Below are 20,087 nucleotides of genomic sequence, written 5' to 3'. Positions count from 1 at the left end.
TAGCCCGATACTGTCGGGTCCGAGGCCCTTTTGCTTCAGACGTGGAGGGTTTTTAAACCAATCTCATATGTCTCTGACCCCAATTCGGCATCCCGTAAATGTGGGACCAGCGGAGCAGCCATCCCGTGGTTGTTTCGGATACAATAATACAACCGTAGGCAAGCTTGGGCGATAGTCGAGTCACAAAGCGCCGGTTGGGTTCTTGCTCAGTAGTATATTTTGTGGGCAAAGGAAAAAAAAAGAACAAATATATAAAGCAGACATATTTAAAGAAAAAAAAAACAAATATTATTAAAACACAAGGGGGGTATAATCCAATTTTGCTATTCCATTGTCCCTCCGACACAGACTCAACTATTAGAAAGCTTGCTAGTTCCAAACAAAATGGGGCGAGACCCAAAAAAAAGGGGCTGCTTCTTTTGGCTACATTAACAAGAACAAAAGGAAGAGCCCCCTCCTTTTGTGTTGTCAACATAGTTAGGACAAGAAACAAAGAGAACCAGAGCCTACCAAAATCCATATTGGCTCTCTCTAAAACTGGGCAGCTTTGCAGAGGAAGGAGAGTTCAATGTGATCCCTTCTCTTGATTCCATCAACACAAACACAAATCTTTCCCCTCCTTTCCCTTTCCCTTCCCCTTCTCTTCTGCCCACTACTCTTCTTTCAACCGAGTAACCAAACACAGTCTTCTAACCCATTACAGGTTACACTAGGAAATCGTGACATTTTTTTTCTGAAACACTCAATTAGATACTTTCTTCTTTTTCTTCTTATGTGATCTCAACTTATCGATGCTATCCCCCTTGTCACTCAGGAGGTGTTCATACTCTTCAATACTAGCAAATGGTGATGTTCGAGACCTACCATTCAACTTATGTTTCCTCCGCTTACCAACTTTATCATCAGGTACCTCACTTTTGTCATCATTATCATTAATGCCATCATCATTCATATCGGTACCAACATCAGCAAGATCATCGACACCTCCCTCGGAATCACTATTCCATGTATCAATGCTGCCGTCATCATCATCATTTGCAATCCCACCATCTTCGCGTGAAATGAGATTTGCTGAAGGACCTGTCTCTGCATCACTACCATTTCCAAGCAAATCATCATCATCCTCAACAGCAACTTTGTCGAGATCATCATAGTCATAATCTTCACCAGCATCTTCCACAGGAAGAGGACCAGATCCCATCATGTTATCAATCTCCTCTTCTTCACTATCGTCGCTTGCATCCAACAAAAGATCATCTGCATCCTCATCATCTTGCGCAGCCTTTTTTCTTTTTGCCTTTGGCTTCTTTGACGTGTTTGTTTTGTTCATGTAGAATCTGTGGAAGACAACATCTTCAGGGGCCACTTCATCCTCTGCTAGCTGTAGAATATCTTCACCAATAAGATGATTGCTCACGTCGATCTACACAAAAGCAAAAAATTCCACTCAGAGTGTCATGAACCATATTAATTAGTAAATCATATGAAATATAAGAATGGCTACAGAGAAACAAAATAAAGGATCGACATAAAAGAACTGAAAGTACTCCATTTAATGGACCAGTATGACGAACGGACACTGCCGCCGAAGTCTGTGCTAAACAGCACAGACATCAGGTGAGGACAGCAATTCTTGCAAAAATTATCATAAATCTAGCTACGTTTTCCAGCTACATATGTCAACCAAAATAGTAAAGAAAACAAGTGAATGACCCAAACCAGGTTCGAGATCAAATGAACGACATCAGCAAGAGGGAAGGATGGAGGACAGTGATTGTACGACAGAAAAACGGATACTAGTATGGTCATAGAACATTTACAGTATATAAAGCTGGAAAGTTCATTCTACCTTGTACCGTAATCCGATAGAGATACCCTCCCAAGTAAATTCAAGTAAGCTTCTAGAAGTCACAAAAAGAAGACAGAAAAAGAGCTTAAACCCACTGTGCAGTGATTTGTGGAATGTAACAAGAAAAATTATCTGTTGAGAAAGCTAACACTATTACATGATTTCCAATCAAGGACAACATTAGGTTTTAGAAAACACCACAAACCTTTCTTGCAGGTGCAATTTGAGATCCACCATGCCAACTTCCTTCAGCTTTTCGGTTTGGTTTCGGTTTCTTCTCCATAAACTTGTCGATAAAAGAAGTAAGAGACAAATCATTTAGAGGGTCACCATTGTAAACAATGTTGGCCCCAGATAACACAGTCCTGGCCATGGTTGCAACCGATGGGTGCACATGCGATGCCAATACTGTCAGCTCCCACCAACTTGCACGGTCTGCATTGCTATTAGCAAAACATGCACAAAGTTATCAGCAATATTCTAGTTGAGTACGTCAAGAACTATGAATTATGAAAGAGAATTAAGATTGATCAGCAATGTGCATAAATAAATGAGAAAGCTCCAGCGGCCTGCATGACCACAAGGGCAACATGTCCCAAGGGATTGAAAAGGAAGCTACATGCATACCTAGATGTAGAAGGCCCCCTACAACTACACTAATGCAATTCATTTCATGCTTGTGCATCTAATGTCATTGAATCAAGGATAAAAAAAAAGCTCTCCAAAATGCGACAGAAAAAAGGGTGAATTCAATCATTGTTAAAAGAGCAGAAAAGAATTAGAAGACTGATAAGATCATGCTGCCAAGGCTAAAGAGTGTGCTAGTATGTTTCTCTTTCATGCAGGCACATGGCAACATGGACAATTAGGTGGCTAGAACCATGAAAGTTCAATACTGAGCTGGTACTTCAAGCTCAACCACACACATCTAACAGCAATGTTGTCACCATAGTAGGCACATGGTTTCCTGTTACGTCATCAGTGTCTCCAGCTCAAAGACATTGACCCTCCAGCTCTCCATTTCGAGCTGCCTTTCTGCTCATGAGTTGTCTTCTGGACATTCATTCCTGACAGTTGGTATTGCAGTCATCAACCCACAACTGATTCTGCCATTACTGTTCTGCATGATTTATTTAGATGAGTGGTTCAATTTTGGTTTAGGTGCATGAAGTATTTGGTTAAATATTGGTTTAGCTGGCTAAAAGAATCCAAACTGAAAACAAACTGAATGCTTCATGAGAAGCATTATACTATTTAACAGTAGCACAAGATCCAATGGCTTGGTCCAATCAGTCATGTCACCAAGCACCAACCCTACAACCGGTGCTCATGTTTTAGCACCTTCAATTTCCACAACTGTCTGATCTCTCCCTTGCCCCTCCCAAACATCCCTCCCTAATTGTGTCAGCTTCCAGTATCCTGCTGCCAATGCCAGTGTAAGGCATTGCTATTTGTTGGAGTCCCCAAATAATGCTGATGAAGAATTTTGCACAACAGCAAGATTGTCTTGTTGTCTCCAGCTTGAAGACAAAGAGCAGCAGTGGCATAAGAGCAATGTTGATCTGATTTATTCATTTTGTTAGTTCCAAAATTTTGCATTAAATTATTTTATATGCTCTCTCTACTTCAATTGCTTTGCACTCATGTTTTTTATATGAATTTCTTTCTTATAGTGTATGTCAAATCCTTTTTTTTTGGCCCTCAAGGTTCTTTTGCTTTGGTTTTTACTGTTTTACTGTCTTTAATCTGTAATTAGGTTTGTTCTATTCATTTTTTACAGGTCTGCCCAAGTAAAAATGCAGCTATTTCCATGGCTCAAACCCTGGTCACCTAGATAAGCTTTCCAATGGGCATTAAGATCCCCCAAAAGATTGAACGCCAGGATCTGCTACATTTTGAAATTGTCATTCATTCCCATGGTCTGTCCGATACAAAGAACAGCACCCGGTGTGGGTGGGAGTCCTACCAATCAGTTTGATTTGGATTGATTTATTGTCAATATAAATGTCAACTAAACAAAATTATTCTGCAAAAAAATCATGTTTCTAGAAGATAAGAATGCACAGTAAGCAAGAATTCAATGTGAAAACACTTTATCAGTATGATTAATGTACTCAAGAAACAAATAAGTACCAGTAAGATGGTTCTCTATGCCGTGGATTGTAGCCTGCAGGCAGTGTGGACCCTGTATGAAGTGCTTGATCACCTCCTAAGCTGTGATTTCTTATTGTATTGATTTTTAGGCTATCTTCCAAACCAGTTTCACCTTCAGAGACCTGATCCTTTTCATACTCATGTGAATTTTTATCATGTTGTGACACAATAGAACCACTGGCTAAATCTTCAGGATCTTCTGGTACGTCGACAAAGTGCTCAATATCATCATCAGCAGTCTCATTTTGTAGGATAACAGCCCTGACAATTTGTCAGGTAAAGCATCAGAGCAGAACTTTTATTCAACAAACATAAATAATAATTGTTTTGCCCAGATTTAGCCACAATATTAAAAATAACATACCATAAAGGTGGTTTTGCCTTAAGAACTTCAGATAATATAAACAGGCACCCACAAGCATACTGAGGGGGCCTTTGAAGCGCAACCTATGTAAAAAGAAACTAATTAAATTAAAATCACAAAGAAGACAAATTGATTATCCTTTCACTTGTCCGTTTAAAATACACATCAGCATTTATGCTGTAAGGAAACAAGCCTGCTGGTAAAGCTTTATAGAAATTACTTTTGGAAAATGGAACCAAATAATTGGTTAAAAGTCCTCTCAAGCAGCATGGAACATCTAAAATAAACAATTTAGAAACTAAAATATAATTGAATCTGATCTTACAATGTATTTTTATTTCATACAGAACAAGCATACGAGAGGTGGTCTTCCAATTCATTCTGACTAAACAATGCTCGGATCCTGACAATCAAGCTTGTCAATTCTAAACACCTCTTTTATCATAGCCTCACCAGTGTTTGAACCCCATGAAGCTAAGAGTTGGTCTAATGTAGTTAACTGAAATACTTGCGGCATATATGCCTTCTTCGACATGTTATAACCTACAATACCAAGAAACTATAGCAAAACATGACAATCATAATCTAATTAGATCACTAAAGCTGTTTTATCATATAATTGGTCTGAAATCAGCAACAAAGTAATTTTCACTCTGGTGGTTCCAAGTATTAGGTACCCATATAGGTAGCATTTAGAATGACACCACCACCCAAGCTTTATTAAACCAAAAGTCATGAATTACATGTTCACTTATAGCACGTAAATACTAAAATTTTGATGTAAGAAGTAATTCTTAAACAATTAATCTGCCAGGAGAATTCAATCCAAACTATATCTTGAGAAAGGTACAACTCGTAGATTACAAAACCATTATTGAGATGATACAACTTTCATTTAAGATATCATCTCAAAGATTTATGTGTTCAAAAGTCTAAGCTCTGTCAAATGATAGAAACAGACTTTTGTCAGATCATCACATATCAGTTAAACCAAGGGAAAAAAATGAAGCAGAAATAATAAAACATATGATCACATACTTTTACAAGAGGAAGTTTCATTTTTATCCAACAACGACTACATTTCCAGAATGCAGTCAAATCCAACAAATGCTACGTGAAAAGTAATATTAAACCTGTAAAAGGCGCTTCGAGATGGCAGCTACCCGCTTCATGTTCAAGTCATTCTTCATTGCTTTGACCAATAGCCCAAGAAACATTTCTGGCTGAAACAGCAACAGAAAATGTTTAGTTCGCCACATAAAAATGAAAAGCGGAGGAACATTGTCAGACAAAGAAAAGGTGCCTACATGAGTGCTATGCAAGGTTCATCCGGAAAAACCAGCAATCTGCTAGTCTGCTAAGACGGCATGCACAGAAGATGCATGAAAGCACATGGTTCAAATGACAGAAATGCCATTCCTCAACCATTCATTTAAAAACCTAAAGGTTTGTTATTTCTTTGCTTAGTCCCCCAAGTAAAACCATGTATAGAAAAAATGGTCCATATGGGCACAACATTTAATTTATTTCCAAAAAATTCAGAGGGTTTTTATTTAACTAGATGATAAACAATAACCGCCAAATAAATTTACAAAAGCAGTAGGCAGCACTGGCACAAAATTCCCACCACTGCAGAGACTTTAAATGATTCAGATCTATGACCACACCCACCACTGCAGACACTACGTGGGAACATATTTGTGCAGTCTTAATTGTGCACTTGAAGAGACATGCATTATTCAGACCTATGACGCCCACAAAGGTAGCAACCTCATCATTGCACCCAAAAAAAATTTATTAGAGATGCCTCAGAAAATGCCACAAGGTTCACCATAAAAGAGATTCATTAAATAAATTTAATTTATTTGTGTTCTGATATTGAAAACATTTGCTGAAATAATTATGTCTATCAGCAGTATTCTGAATGATGAAACAACTCGTTTTGTATGATGTGCACTCAGAAAACCTGTCTGCAATATGAAAATAATAAAGCCACGACAATCTATTGATTGAATAAATAGGTAAATGAACAGTATAAAATTCAGATGAGAAAAAAACGAAGCATGAACAAAAGTATTGAAGGACAACTACCTTTGAGGAAGTAAGCGCAGCAGGAGTCAGTAACTTTGCATAGACAGCACGATAAAAACGGTCACTAACAATCTGATTCTTGGAAGATATCTGATACAACAGCATCAATGCCTGAACTCCCACATTAAAATTCTTAGAATGGACCTGCATTCAACAGGATAAGATTAAATATGATTGTCATATCCACAACATCATAAAAGTCCTAGCTGCTCTGAATGACTAGTCCATAACCTCACCAATTTGAACAGTACAGGTGTTTGAATTTCTATAATGCTTTCCGCATCATCACTTGCAATGAAAGGAAATGCTCTATTAATGCCCTGTAAAATTGAGTAAACATCAGACATCTGATTTTAAGTTCATTAAATCCAGAATACTCAATCAAAAAAACAAGATAAGAAATCTACAAGCTTTTTCATGAAAAGTTGACTCGATGTGCAAAAGATATCTGCCAAAAAGACCATGCATGAGCCCTACAGTACAACTATATATGTTTCCCAAGGATTCATGCTTAAGCCTTGATGTTATCCTTTACTGTGTTTATCATTCTGGAAAAAGATGACCATGTAAAAGCAACAAAACAATACCAGTAGATCTTTCAATAATTCTATTTGAAGACTGTAGGCACTTGATATATAATTTTACATGTCAAATTTTCAATGAGTTTAAGAACCAATTGGCATACTCACAGTTAGCAGTGCAGAGAGAAGGCGAGAATCCATCTCAATATTAGACTCCAAAGAAGGTTCATTTTTGTTTTTTCTAAGAGTTTTCAGTGAATCAGTCTTGCCTTTTTTCCCCTTTCCCTTCACATTTAAACCACTTTTTTTGTCATTCTTGTTGGATTGTCCATCTTGAGCCTCTGAAATTAGTATCTGAAAATGCAGTCTTTAAAATGTATCATATGCAATATTTAACAGAAAATCTAAGAAAGAAATACATATTAAGCATTGTCAATATGCAAATGAAATGTCTAAGAATTGACAATATGCAATATTCAACAGAAAATCCATGACAACAATTGTTGCCTACCATCAAAAGTTAAAAGCAAAAAAATATAGCATTATATGAAAGAGACAACTAAATCAGGAGCATACAAAAACCTCCAAGGTCACTACACTATTTATCACTAGGTTTAACAGATTGTCTTGAGATCTTAAATGGTAATAGTACAGCAACATATCCCAGAGTGTCAAGAAAATCTCAATTAGGAAACAGAGTTGATTTTTTTCAATGTCTATGTCATGGAATTTCAAAGAAAATACAAATTGTAAACTCGTTCATTCATTAGCATTTGGCAGACCAGAATAAAAATTTACCATCATTTACAATCAGTTAAAGATTTGGAGAGGGAGGAGTACTCTACAGACGACAGTGGAAATGAGAGGCGAAAGCATCTGCTTTAAGGCTTGGGTCCGGCAGTGAAAGAATCAACAGGCTTGGAGCAATTCACAGCAGGAAGGTTTGTGTCTGATAGTAAAAACCAAGGTTTGAAATATCATACCGTACTGGTGTTTCGACATTCGCTCGGTACTGTACGATACAGTATACCGAACGATATACTGTTCGATATATATATATATATATACCGTCCGGTAACGGGCGGTCAGTGTACCGGTCAGCTGACGGACTGGTACGAGCGGTATTATTCGAAACTGCATACCTTGGTGAAAATATCTGTAGAAAGAATCAGGTACGATAGCAAAAATTTTGGTAGAAGACTCTGGTCCAAGTAATGAAAGTGTCGGTCCCGGAGCACCTGACAACATTAAGGCTCAAGTACGACGGCTTAAATGTCGGTGAGAAGACTCGGATGCAGCGCTGATTACTTTAGAGGAAAGCCTCCTGTTCATCGATGATAGCTTTGACGAAAAGTGCTGCTAGTGTCACTAGAGACTAGGAAGCTTAGTGTTTCTCGTGAGGGTATGCATGGGTAGTGACGAGGGGATTGTGTCACGAGGCAAAGGTGAACCTAAGCAGTGCCCAATCCAAATGGCTCGTCTAAACCATTTTGAGGCCCTTGAGCCTCGCCATGCTCGAGCGCTTAGGCGAATGAGAACACTGGCTATACTCGTGCTATGCATGAGACGATGCCAACACGACGGACTAGCATGGTACACACAGACACACACCCCTACTCTTCTCTATAGTATGCCAAAAAGTGGCCAACTATTACTACCTTCCCTTCATCCTTAACTTAGAGCATTTAGTTCTTATGTTTAACAGCTACCTCCATAACTGAAGTATTGACCTGTGTCTTCTCTACTATACACTTCTTTTAATATGGAAAACATCCCATGTTATATAATCAGTCTAACCAGAAGAAACATGAGAAAGATTGTTCACATGTTACAAGTATTATCTACAACGACAACAACAAAGCCATAAAATCCCAACTACAAGTAATGCCTGCAAGGGCAAAAGGAATAAAAAAGACATCACACATAAACCATGCTAATGACATGATGATGCTCCGTATGAAATACTATAAAGCAAATTCATAACTCTACCTTAAAGAGCGCAAAATATACATCAACCAACTGTTTTGCAATTTTAGGTCCATCCCCTTTTTTGCTGAGAAAAATTTGACTTAAGAAATTAACCTATATAAAAATTCACAATAAGGTTAGCCGAATATAGTAGCAAAATGGAATAGTATCAAAATGTGTCATAGAAGAAAACAACTGAAAATATAATGGATCATGGTCTGTAAGATGCTATATAACTTCATAATACCAAGACACGTGGATGGCAACAAAGAAAAAGTACTTATCTAATTGTGTCTACAGCTTCATTATTGAAAAACTTGCATGTCTGACAAAACTAAGTTAATTAGTTTCCAAAAATTGAATATATTCATGTTCCTTAATGCAGTCGGTAGTGCCCCTTCCCACTACCTACTAACAGATCAGTCTTTGCAACACACTTGGTGAATATAAATTGAGAATTGGCCAAACACTGATTTTTTGACAGAAAGAATGTGATGGTTCTGAATCATTTATAAATATGCATAAATTTGTTTTGTTATGCCTAACCAATAAAATCATGGACAATCTCTAAATGGATAGTGTTTTTGTTTTATACATAAGTTAATAAAGAAACAGAGAAAAAATGAGCATGACAATCAGTTAGATATTTTCTAAAATAAAAAAAGAACACTGGTGCAGCATTTACGCTTATCAGGAGTCAAAATACCATCATGAATTCCACTTGCTACAAAAAGACTTACCATGCAACCAACACAAACAGATAATACTGGCTTACTGCTGCTGTTGACATGCAAACAAAAAGAGTATTCTGCATACTGAATATTTGCAGGTGCAAAAAAACTAAATATGCAATATTAATCAATAACCATACAATCCAAAACAGTTTTCTGGAACCTCTTTTTTTTCCCCATATTTATGACATTTCTAACAATTATCAATACTTGGAGAGAATTAGCACCTAAAACATTATCCATCATGAAATATCTTCAATTGTGAACAAAATTATATGTAGATAATGTGAACTTGAAGACATGGGATGAATATAAATAGAAAGCCCTGTTGCAAACAATTAAATCACATGAACTGCAACTCCAAATTTGGCAAATCATGCTAATAACAGAACTGTACAGATCAAACATACAGCTTGGTATTTTGCACGCAGTCCTATATGTGGTCTGAAGATAAAGGCATCAACTTCGTCAATTACCACTGCCTGGCAAGCAAGATCAGTGCAAAAGTGAGTCCAAAATAGAAGTGTAAAATAAAAAATAAATACTAGCAAGCCCGGTGAATGTTTCCACTTGTCAGTCATAATTGAATTTTCTAACATGCATTTCCTACACACATATGGGTGGCTTTTCATTTGTCCCACATAAAACCTCGTTTAACTAACAGATTAATGTCCATTGTAAACCAGAACACAGAAACAACATCCGTCCTTAACAACAAATTGTTCAAAGAGCAAGAAATTGATCATCCATTAACAACAGCCACCGTCAAATTTTTCATAGAATATATTCTTATATGTTGTAAAGAGGAAATAAAAAGAAATGAAGAAACATATAAGAAAAACTAGGAATAAAACAAGCACGTTAAGCAGTAAAACAAGAAGCCCAACGCTATCAACTGTATAGCACAAGTCACACGAAAGGCTTTATTAATTCTAAGAATGAAAGGACCAGATTCCAGGGCTGGGGTTGTATCTGAAAAGAAAAAGCAATAAATATAGCTATGCATAGTAATTATCACTTTATAAACAAATGAGCAAACAAGCTCATTATTCGCCAACCACACAAAAAATACCTCCAAGCCAACTTCAAAACAGTGACCAGCAAACAGGGCAGTTCTAAAACGAAAATTACCTTCATATTAGGATGTGCAGACAAAAGGCAAGACAAGTGATACATAGCCCCAGATGCTGCTTTCCTCTCTGGATCCCCTAGCTACAAATACAGAAAAAATACAATTTCTCATTCATGATAAAATCACAGGAATCAGAAATCTTCTTTTCAAATCCTTTCCCTTTATCTTTAAAGCAGAGAATTAATTTTACTTAGGAAATGATACTGAAAGTTCACTTACTTTATTTACAATAGCTGTAAGCAATCTACGTTCTTGTTCTGGTTTACTCTTTAAGAGAAAGTACACTGTCTGCAAAGAACAATTATATAACAATTTTCTTTATTAGCAGAAAAGGGATGTACTTTGTAAAAATATCATATTCTACTCCTACCAAGTCCCTGAAACAATTGTTTTGAGAAGATAAATCATAACATCCTTCTTAATGGAAGTTGATACAAACATATCATTGGAAAATTGCGACCAGTACCATTATCCTATATCAAACAACATGAAGATTCTGCCAAAACAAACTCATTATAGCAATATAGCTCCTGCTACATCATATTATACAGTCATAAAAGTCCCATGGTCCGCAAGCAACTATTAGATTAACAATATTGATTTTCATACCACTTATTATTGTTAAGTTTGTCTGAAGACCTAAAATTGTATTCTAGCATTGTTTATTTCAGACTTTGCAGGTGCCAATAAAATTGGGGCATTGCATTACAGCACATGCCTGTCCATATAGATGTGTATCGAGCTGTCTATACTCAATGCACAGGCAATGATCAATATACATCCAGTAAATACCCTCTCTTTTCAAATGAGACTTTAGCATATGACATCACATGTACAAGGTCAGCATACCAGGGTATGTCATGGGGTGTACATTTTTCCAGCCATTAGTTGTAAGGGTACAGTATGTGACACTTCAATTCATGGCTGTGTTATAGAAACCCAAATTGGCACTCAGTACATGTGACTCCTGTATATTCAGGGTCTAAGGAGGATTAATGTACACAACCTTACCCAAAAGAGACATTTTGTATATCTCAAACCCCTAGTCAACCCATTCTCAAAGGAGAAACCTTACAATGACACAAAGATCCATCTTCTTTAAAGGAAACCTCAACCAACCAAAATCAAGAATGCTTTAATTGGAAGATGGTTGAATAAATGCAAATGTATAAAGTCATAACAAAACTCAACAATTATGATTATTCTTTTACAATACTTGTGACTCCAACAACAGTATGAAAAAAATGTAACCTCTTTCATGACTAACGATAGACACAATAATTAGAATTGTAGGAAAAAAGATTCTCCATGTTATTTTTTTTTAAATGATTGGATGGGCTTAAGTATGCATGTTAGGATTTAGAAAGCCACCATCCAAAAGACATCGATCGTTCCAATAGTACAACATGATGCATTAGAACTAGCATCAAGCAGTAGAACCATTTCTAAATTTTTTTTTTCTCAACAGAAAATGAGATGTGCTAACAAGCATATTGTGGTTGGATGTACTGCATAAGTAATAGTACTTGAGGAAATAGAATGAGGAACTCGCCTTCATTGCCTTGTCCTTCAGATTTGGCAACATATCTTTTAATGCTTCCTCAAGTGCAGTAACAAATCGTTCATACCTGAAGGCAGCATATTTCGAACAATAGTAACGGATTATATACAAATAGGTGCAAGACATTCGTATTGAAACTGTAAAAAAGGAGATGGCAGTTGGCTCCAAATCTTAACTTTAATTTATGAACTGTATGCAATAGGATATATAATATTGTATATGAACTCCAATAGTGCCATATTAATAGCCCCTGATCCCATTATCTTTAAACGGCTATATTTATATTCTTTCAATAATATCAACTTATCAGACCATAAAAAGTTATGGCCAAAATAAGTTATAGAAAAGCAGATGAAGAATCAGTTGATGTGTGTTTTCCTTCTCTTCTTTTTTTTTTTTTTTTGTGTCACTGATGTGGCAGACTAAACTCTTTAACAAGTTGAGTCAATTCTCCCTAGATAAAGAATTTAGCCTGTAGATAGCCTATACAACACAAAAGGACTAATTAAGAGTATGTTTAATCCCAGGCTGACCAATCCTAGCATGATTTTTAATCACATCCAATGCTACTAACTAACCTCATGACCAAAAGTTCAAGCAAGCAAGAAAAGTTGAAACGTAAGTAAATGCACACCTTTGCTTCAAGCATTCTTCCCAATACCAAAAGAGTAAAAGAGAGAAACCATCTTTTGTCTCAGACAAACTATCCAAGGGGCGTTGAAACAGAGATTTTAGCTTGCGATCTGGCAGCAATCTAGAATAACAAACATTTAAGACAATAATTTAAGCTAGTTTACATGTGGAAAACAAAACATTAGAAGCAGCAGAGAAGAAAAAAACTATCCATATTTTAGAAATTGAAACATACTCGACATTCGGAATGATGAATTTGGTACATAATTAAATAAAGTTGAGCTGCACATTGCAACAATCAATAAGATAATGTAATTTGTACATAATTAAATACAAGGTGAGCTGTATACTAAAATCATTAATTTCAAAACATTTGTTATTGAAATATTTATAATGTTTAACCATGTCATTGTATGGTTTCTAGGCTAGAATTAAAAAAACAAAGTAGTACAATTGAAAAGACAGTTGCAATAGAATATGTCATTTTGGTCATAACAAGCAAAGGGCTAAACGTCCTGTGGAATAGCAAATTTTCAAGTGATATATAAGCACACAATTACAAGTGGTCTGATATGTGTGATATTTAAAACAACAAGCGTTAACAAAGAGGCATGACAGGGAAGTGATAGGAAAAGATAGAAATATTCTAAAATATGATCCATACAGCTGTATACATGCCTGTGGAGATGACCATTGCATATGGCATCGGCAGCCTCAATATGCAGTTTGACTACATATGTGTCTTATGTAGCCACATGCTGTAGAATATGTCGGCCACGTACACAACGGCATATTATGAAATGCAATCATCGTGTAGTTTTACTTTTTCCCTAGTGCTATTATTTCTGCTTTATATAAGACAGATCAACATAAACTGTTTCTCATATACACTTTGTATGCATCTTATGACTTAAATCTTAATTTCATCCCATATTTAAGTCAACTAAACTTTGATTACATTTTTCAAATATTAAAATATCTACTTTTATTTGCCCTCTGAATACTACAATTAGTGATTTAAAAAATGCTAGGCGTCAAAAGGCGCCATGGTTTCAAAACGCCAAGGCACTAGATGCTTGCTTGAGCGAAGCAAGACGCTTTGAAATATTAAAATATAAAAAACATAATATAATTAAAAAATATAGTTATTTAAATAAAAATATGATATTAAATTAAAAATATATTGTTAACAGTATATTACTTAAGTTAGAGAGGGAGAAAAAAAATATTCTCTGAAATATTAAAATATAAAAAATATATAATATAATTAAAAACATAATTATTTAAATTAAAATATGATATTAAATTAAAAATATACTGCTAACAATATATTTCTTAAAGTTAGAGGAGGGGAGAAAAAATGTTAACAGTAACAGAGGGAGATAGCAACAGCAACGGAGGATTAGTTTAAGATAATTACGATAGCAATATGAACGATAATAGTGGCAACGGCAGAAGCTATGGACAACAACAACGGAAGCGAGGAAAGCTGCGGACAATAGCAGTGACAGCGGCGAAAACTACGGACAGCAATGGCAATAACGATGAAAGCTGCGGACAACAGCAGTGGCAACGACGAAAGCTCCAGAGGGCGTCCGTTGATGGCGAAGGAACCTACGCTCCTCTCCCTCGATAGTGGGAGGAAGCGACAGCGGAAGGAAGTTACAGGGGCTGTCGAACTCGTCCGTCAACAATAGAAGAAGGCTCGGTCCGCTGCGTCTGCAGCGAAGGTAGTGGCAGAAAGCATCGGCGATGGAGGCAAAAGCAGCACTAGGGTTCCACGGGTCGCGCGGGTGTGAAGCGTGGCTTTTGAGGTAAGAAACTACGAACCGAACTAGCCTTAAACCGGTTCAGTTCGCCTTAATTGAATCGGGTGCTCGGTCGAAGCGCCCAACGACTGCGTTCGAGCGAGCACCCAAGCGGCGCCTCATTGAAGCGCATCGCCTGGTGCACACACAAGGCACTCAAGCCTCGCCTCGCCCGAGGGCTTAGGCAAGCGCCCGAGCACCTATTTAAATCACTAACTGCAACCGCTAATTATAACATTGAAATAAAAATCTAAAACAAGTCAAATGACATAGATCCAAGGCAGAGCGAATCCATATACCAAACTCACATAAAACATACAACAGTGAAAGTAGTCAAACTGCTAATGGATACAAGGATATCTATCTGACCTCAACAGAAACAACTCTCTCAGAGCTTCAAAGCCAATAAATGCATAGCGTTTCCCTACCTTGGATGTCACCATAGCTGCAATTCAATGAAAAATTCTCTCAATGATATCTGAACCCAAAAAAATGCATAAGAGAAAATGTTCCATGATGGGGTGGTGCAAATGATTGCTTTTAAGTGCATCATATTACTTGTCAAGAATTTCTAGAGTCAATGGTACAATAACCAACTAATTAGCTTACTGATCTACAGCAAAAAACAGTTACAAACTAGTCTCAAGTATCAAAGCTTTTGCGAAATCATGCAAAGTAACATCCAATTTGCAGTGACGATCAATCACGATAAATCTGATATAGTTCTTATAACTTAATGAACAGCTAGTTTAGTGCGATAATAAAATGAAAACAGATTTCTCATGATGGGTATTGTAACTACGGCTCAACACTGTGAGGGACAATTTACTGATCTTGCAAAGGCATGCCAGATACTCAACAATCCATTCTCTTTTACTCTAGTAAAAAGAAAAACATATCAGGATGTTATGTAGAATCCAATTATCTAACCTAAAAAGTTTAACTGCAATCTAACTTGCTCATAATTCTATGAACCACATATACTTTCTTACCCAATTATTGTCATGAAACCAAGGAACAATGAACTCCATAGCAAGACTTCCAGTCCCAGAAGTAAAACATGTACTTCACATCAAATTCAATTTCATATCAACACTCAATTAGGGACCATACTTTTCATCTTATTCACTAACCAAAACCTTTGTAGCAAGGGAAAAACATTCACTGTTAAAAGTTGAATCAGTATTGCAGCAAGAAAAAAAATCTAGAAACAAAACTGCCTACGACTCACACAAGTTACTCCAAGTCTAAACTAACACTGAGCAGGATAACCTTCCAAAACATTTGAATTCCTCGGCCATGTGATTAGTCAAAATACAAATTGCAAAGATAACCACATCACACTAGTTTGTTCCTGAAAGTCCTGAAATAAACACAAGCAGATATATCAATTTGATCCTAGTCAACGTTGTTTCGGTTCATACTGAGATATAACAGTTGGGCAGATGGCCAATATGGATAGCCTAGAACAACTCATCACCTTCAGCAAAGTTGTGAAGCCATAAAAAGTCATCACAGACCCTATTAGAGAAACTGCGGTGAATGTTAGCCTAATAGACCTTTTTGCCCACATATATTGGTTTGAACTTTGAGCAGTGTGTCGCTATTGTGAAACTAATAGTAGAGATTCATTCATCGAGAAAACAACTCACACAACAGGGCGTCCAGTGACCTTATATTGGCGATAGGGTTATCCTCCACCAAGCACGTGAAGGCAGACACCTTGTCTGACGATGTCCCTGACCTGGCCGTCACCTCCAGCAACCTCATATCCCCGCTCTTCCTCCTAGAGGACCCATAATCCTCGGTGTACTGCGCCAGCAGCCTCTCGGCCACCTCTTTCTTCTTCTCGACTAGCTTCTTGAACTCCCCGATCCCCAAATTCGTCACCTTTTTGCTCCCGTCGGGACCCAAGACCTTGGCTTCCAGCTCCTCGGCATCGAGGTACCAATGCCCCGAGAGGGAGCTCGCCTTCATCAAGGGAACTTCCGGCCGGCCTTTCTTCTCATGCGAGGTCTTGACAAAGGGATCGATCTGCAACGGGTGGGGCTTGGGGAGGGCCTTGGAACCGGGTTCCTTCTTGGCTCCACCCTTATCGCCGGCGGCCGAGACCGACGACGGCAGTTTCGACTCATGGGCATCGAGGGGTTTGAGGGGTCCGGATTTGCGGAAATCGGAGTCGTCGAAGCCGTACGATGAGGAAAGCGTCGGAGGGACGAGGCCGAGGGAGGAGGCGAAAGAGACGACGTCGGATTTGATGGATTCGAGGTCTTGGGCGGTTCGATGCGGCTTCTTCTTCGTCTTCGAAATCGCGATTTTCTCTAACTCTTTTCCCATCTTCAGCTACTCTTCGAAGAGACACGGACGATGGAGAGGAGGCGTAGGGTTTTCTTCGTTTCCTTCATCTCGCGAGGGTTTATTATCTTGCGACGACAAATTGGGCATCAACGATGGCCCGATCAATATGGGCCGTCCACGGTCAGCGATGGGCTCAAACATAAAACCAACTATGTCGTGCGTTCCCTTGCAATTTGGGCCAAATGCCGAATTGAGATCACGGAAGAATGAGCGCGATTTGGGCCAACCTCGGAATGGTGATCCGAGTTAATCCAAAACTCGATTGAAGGGCAATAAAATCAGCTTCTTCTAAACATTTAATATAGTATCAAAAGAATTCAACTCGTCGTCACTGTCGTTTAACCAACCATAGAAGCAAGTAGGACGTCCGGTCCACAAATTTCACTTACTTGAAGCTGCGTCCAGTTAAACTCCTAGCAGTGAACACTCGACCAAGGCATAAATTATATCAACTTACCCAAACTTGGTCTCGCATCACTGGGATGAGCTTCACGCTGGAAAATATGCTTTATGATGAGATGGACTCTGTGGTGGTATATGTATTTATAGTGCATTCTTCCTGGGCGACTCAATAGTCTGTCGTTTTACATATGTTTATGGTGCAATCTTCCTCGGTGACGCTCCTTGGTGCAATGATGCTGGCATGAGCTCAGGTGTAACCTCACGTATCAGGTTTGCAAGGCAGCTGCGTCATCGAGAGAGTCTCGTGCACGGATCTTTGGTGAAATTTGTAGGGCAATGAGATTCTCCTGTGCAAACAGATGGACGGTAGTTGATGAGATCTTCTCGTCATAAACAGATTGAATCAGATCGACGATCCATCCTAATTCTACCCAATATGATAAATTTTCGAATATATATATATATATATATATATATATATATAGGTTTGACCTTGTGGAAGCCGTCGCACGTGCGGGCAGGTAAGCACGCACTGCTTCCCCTCCAAGTAAAGCAACGAGCCGAGCGGCAGTTATCGGTCGGTCGCCTTCCGTTGGAATTCCTCACCGGTGGCTTGCCCAACAAGAATCCTCCCCCCAGTTCCATGTATTTAAACCTTCCATCAGCTTAAATGAACCGTCCAGATTCGAGCTACGTCGTCTATCACACTACCCGTAGGCGGAGCCCATCACTTTGGACGGTCAACGATCACTAACGGAGACATCCAACACTTGGCTCCTTATAAACGCGGGACCTTCTCCCGTCTTCTACGACGCAGCGGAAGAAGAGAGATGACGACGGCACTCCCCGAGAAGCCATCCCTCGGGGCCTCCACCTCCGCGGAGGAGGAGGAGCTGGCGCACGATGGCTCTGGCTCTGCCATCCTTCACGATGCTTCCGCACACCAGATCGGACCGCCAGAGGCTTCGGACAAGCATGAAGAAGACGAAGACGACGACGACGACTCCAGCGAGGAATTCGAGTTTACGTTCGTAGTGAGAAACCCCGATACCGAAACCTCCGTCGCCGCAGACGAGATCTTTTCCGGCGGCAGGATCATTCCCGCCTACCCGCTCTTCAACCGCGACCTCCTCCTTCCCCTGTCCGCTGCGGACGAGCCGGCGGCCGTGGAGGGAATGGCCGTCCAGATCCCGCTTAGGCAGCTCCTGATGGAGGAGAGGGGGACAGAGTTATTCTCGTCGGCGGAGCCGCCGACGACGGAGGAGTGCCGCGCGCCGAAGCCCGACCCGTGCAAGAAGAGCGCGTCCACCGGGTCGTCACTGCGGTGGCGGCTCAGGGATATGATGGTTGGCCGAAGCCACAGCGACGGGAAGGAGAAGTTCGTCTTCCTCGAGGCGGCGCCACCGTCGCCGGCGACAAAAAAGATCCCGAGCCCGAGTCTTAAAGCGGCGAGGTCAGCGGGGGGAGGGAAGGGGGCGAAGAATGACGGGCGGGTGGCGGCGACGGATGTGGCCACCGCCCACCGGCTGTACTATGGCAAGGGAGCAAGCGAGAAGGCGGCGAGGGGACCACGGCGGTCATTCTTACCGTACCGGCAAGAGCTCTTGGGGTTGTTCGCACCGGCGAACGGGCTCCGCCGGTCGCATCACCCCTTGTAGAAATATAAACCTCTTTTTATCATCAGTTATCCTTTGTTTTTTGTTTTTGTAATACAATTAGACAAATTAATTTTTGTTATTATCGAAGTGGGCTTGTACACGTTCGGTTTGGTATTTTTACCCTTTTGCGGTGATGCATCATCAGCTTTGTTTAGTAGGACCGTCCGTCCTCTTAGTACTTCATCTTAAAGCTTAAAGAGACTATGAGCCACCACGTAATGATCCCAAGGGGAAAGGATGAGGTCTTCGTTGACGTCTACATGATAACACTGACATGCACATACATGGCTTGCCCGGGCAAAAATACCAGCCGAATGGTGCAACTTCTACCCTGTACTAATATGATGTTCCTTCATGATCGATGTGCTAGAATTGGTTCCTGCTGGAGCACGTAATGGCAATTTGGATCCACCAACATGCTTGCTTGGGAGCATTAAAGATAAAAAAAAAAAAATCATACATGAAATATTGAGAAAAAAATAATTTGCATGTTAAAAGAAATATTTCAAACAGAAGAAGAAATATAAATGATACCATTTGAGATACACTGCACTCGTAAATCGAAGCATAACATGTTTCATGAGTATAAATCAATCTGAGATCTGCTTGCCTTGGAGGGGCTTCAACATTGCCCCTACGGATGAGAACAACAAAGCTGTCAGCTAGTTACAAATCTGTCCAACTTGAACACCTTTCAAGAGGAACCTTCCAATCCGATGAATCAAACTCCTCAAAGCATACATTACATATAGCTTATTTCTAGTCTCCATCCACTGCAGGTTGACAGCAAAATACAAATGTGCGAGAAAGCATAGATGATAGATGATAGATGATGATGTCATTGTCATCTCATTCAT

The 20,087-nt window shown here is 39.1% G+C and overlaps 2 protein-coding genes across 2 annotated transcripts; one reads left to right on the top strand and one right to left on the bottom strand.

The window, feature by feature from the left end:
• Positions 1-250: 250 nt before the first annotated feature.
• Positions 251-17,221, bottom strand: LOC135606308 (protein SLOW WALKER 2-like). The gene is made up of 16 exons (XM_065097359.1): positions 16,465-17,221; positions 15,182-15,257; positions 13,006-13,125; positions 12,363-12,438; positions 11,030-11,098; positions 10,810-10,890; positions 10,089-10,160; positions 8,969-9,061; positions 7,148-7,333; positions 6,695-6,778; positions 6,459-6,602; positions 5,501-5,590; positions 4,368-4,450; positions 3,983-4,264; positions 2,055-2,292; positions 251-1,423 (listed from the first exon to the last, which is right to left on the bottom strand). Exons 1-16 carry the CDS (start codon positions 17,147-17,149, stop codon positions 743-745), a joined length of 3,060 nt encoding a protein of 1,019 aa, XP_064953431.1. The 5' UTR covers positions 17,150-17,221; the 3' UTR covers positions 251-742.
• Positions 17,222-18,402: 1,181 nt separating this feature from the next.
• On the top strand, positions 18,403-19,230 carry LOC103976643 (uncharacterized). The gene has a single exon (XM_009391922.3). The coding sequence runs from the start codon at positions 18,403-18,405 to the stop codon at positions 19,228-19,230; it is 828 nt and encodes a 275-aa protein (XP_009390197.2).
• The last annotated feature ends 857 nt before the right edge of the window (positions 19,231-20,087 follow it).

Source organism: Musa acuminata, chromosome BXJ2-2, assembly GCF_036884655.1.
Source record: "Musa acuminata AAA Group cultivar baxijiao chromosome BXJ2-2, Cavendish_Baxijiao_AAA, whole genome shotgun sequence".
Taxonomy (NCBI): domain Eukaryota; kingdom Viridiplantae; phylum Streptophyta; class Magnoliopsida; order Zingiberales; family Musaceae; genus Musa; species Musa acuminata.
The sequence above is the reverse complement of the archived record's forward strand: the minus strand, read 5'-3'. Positions and strand labels throughout refer to the sequence as shown.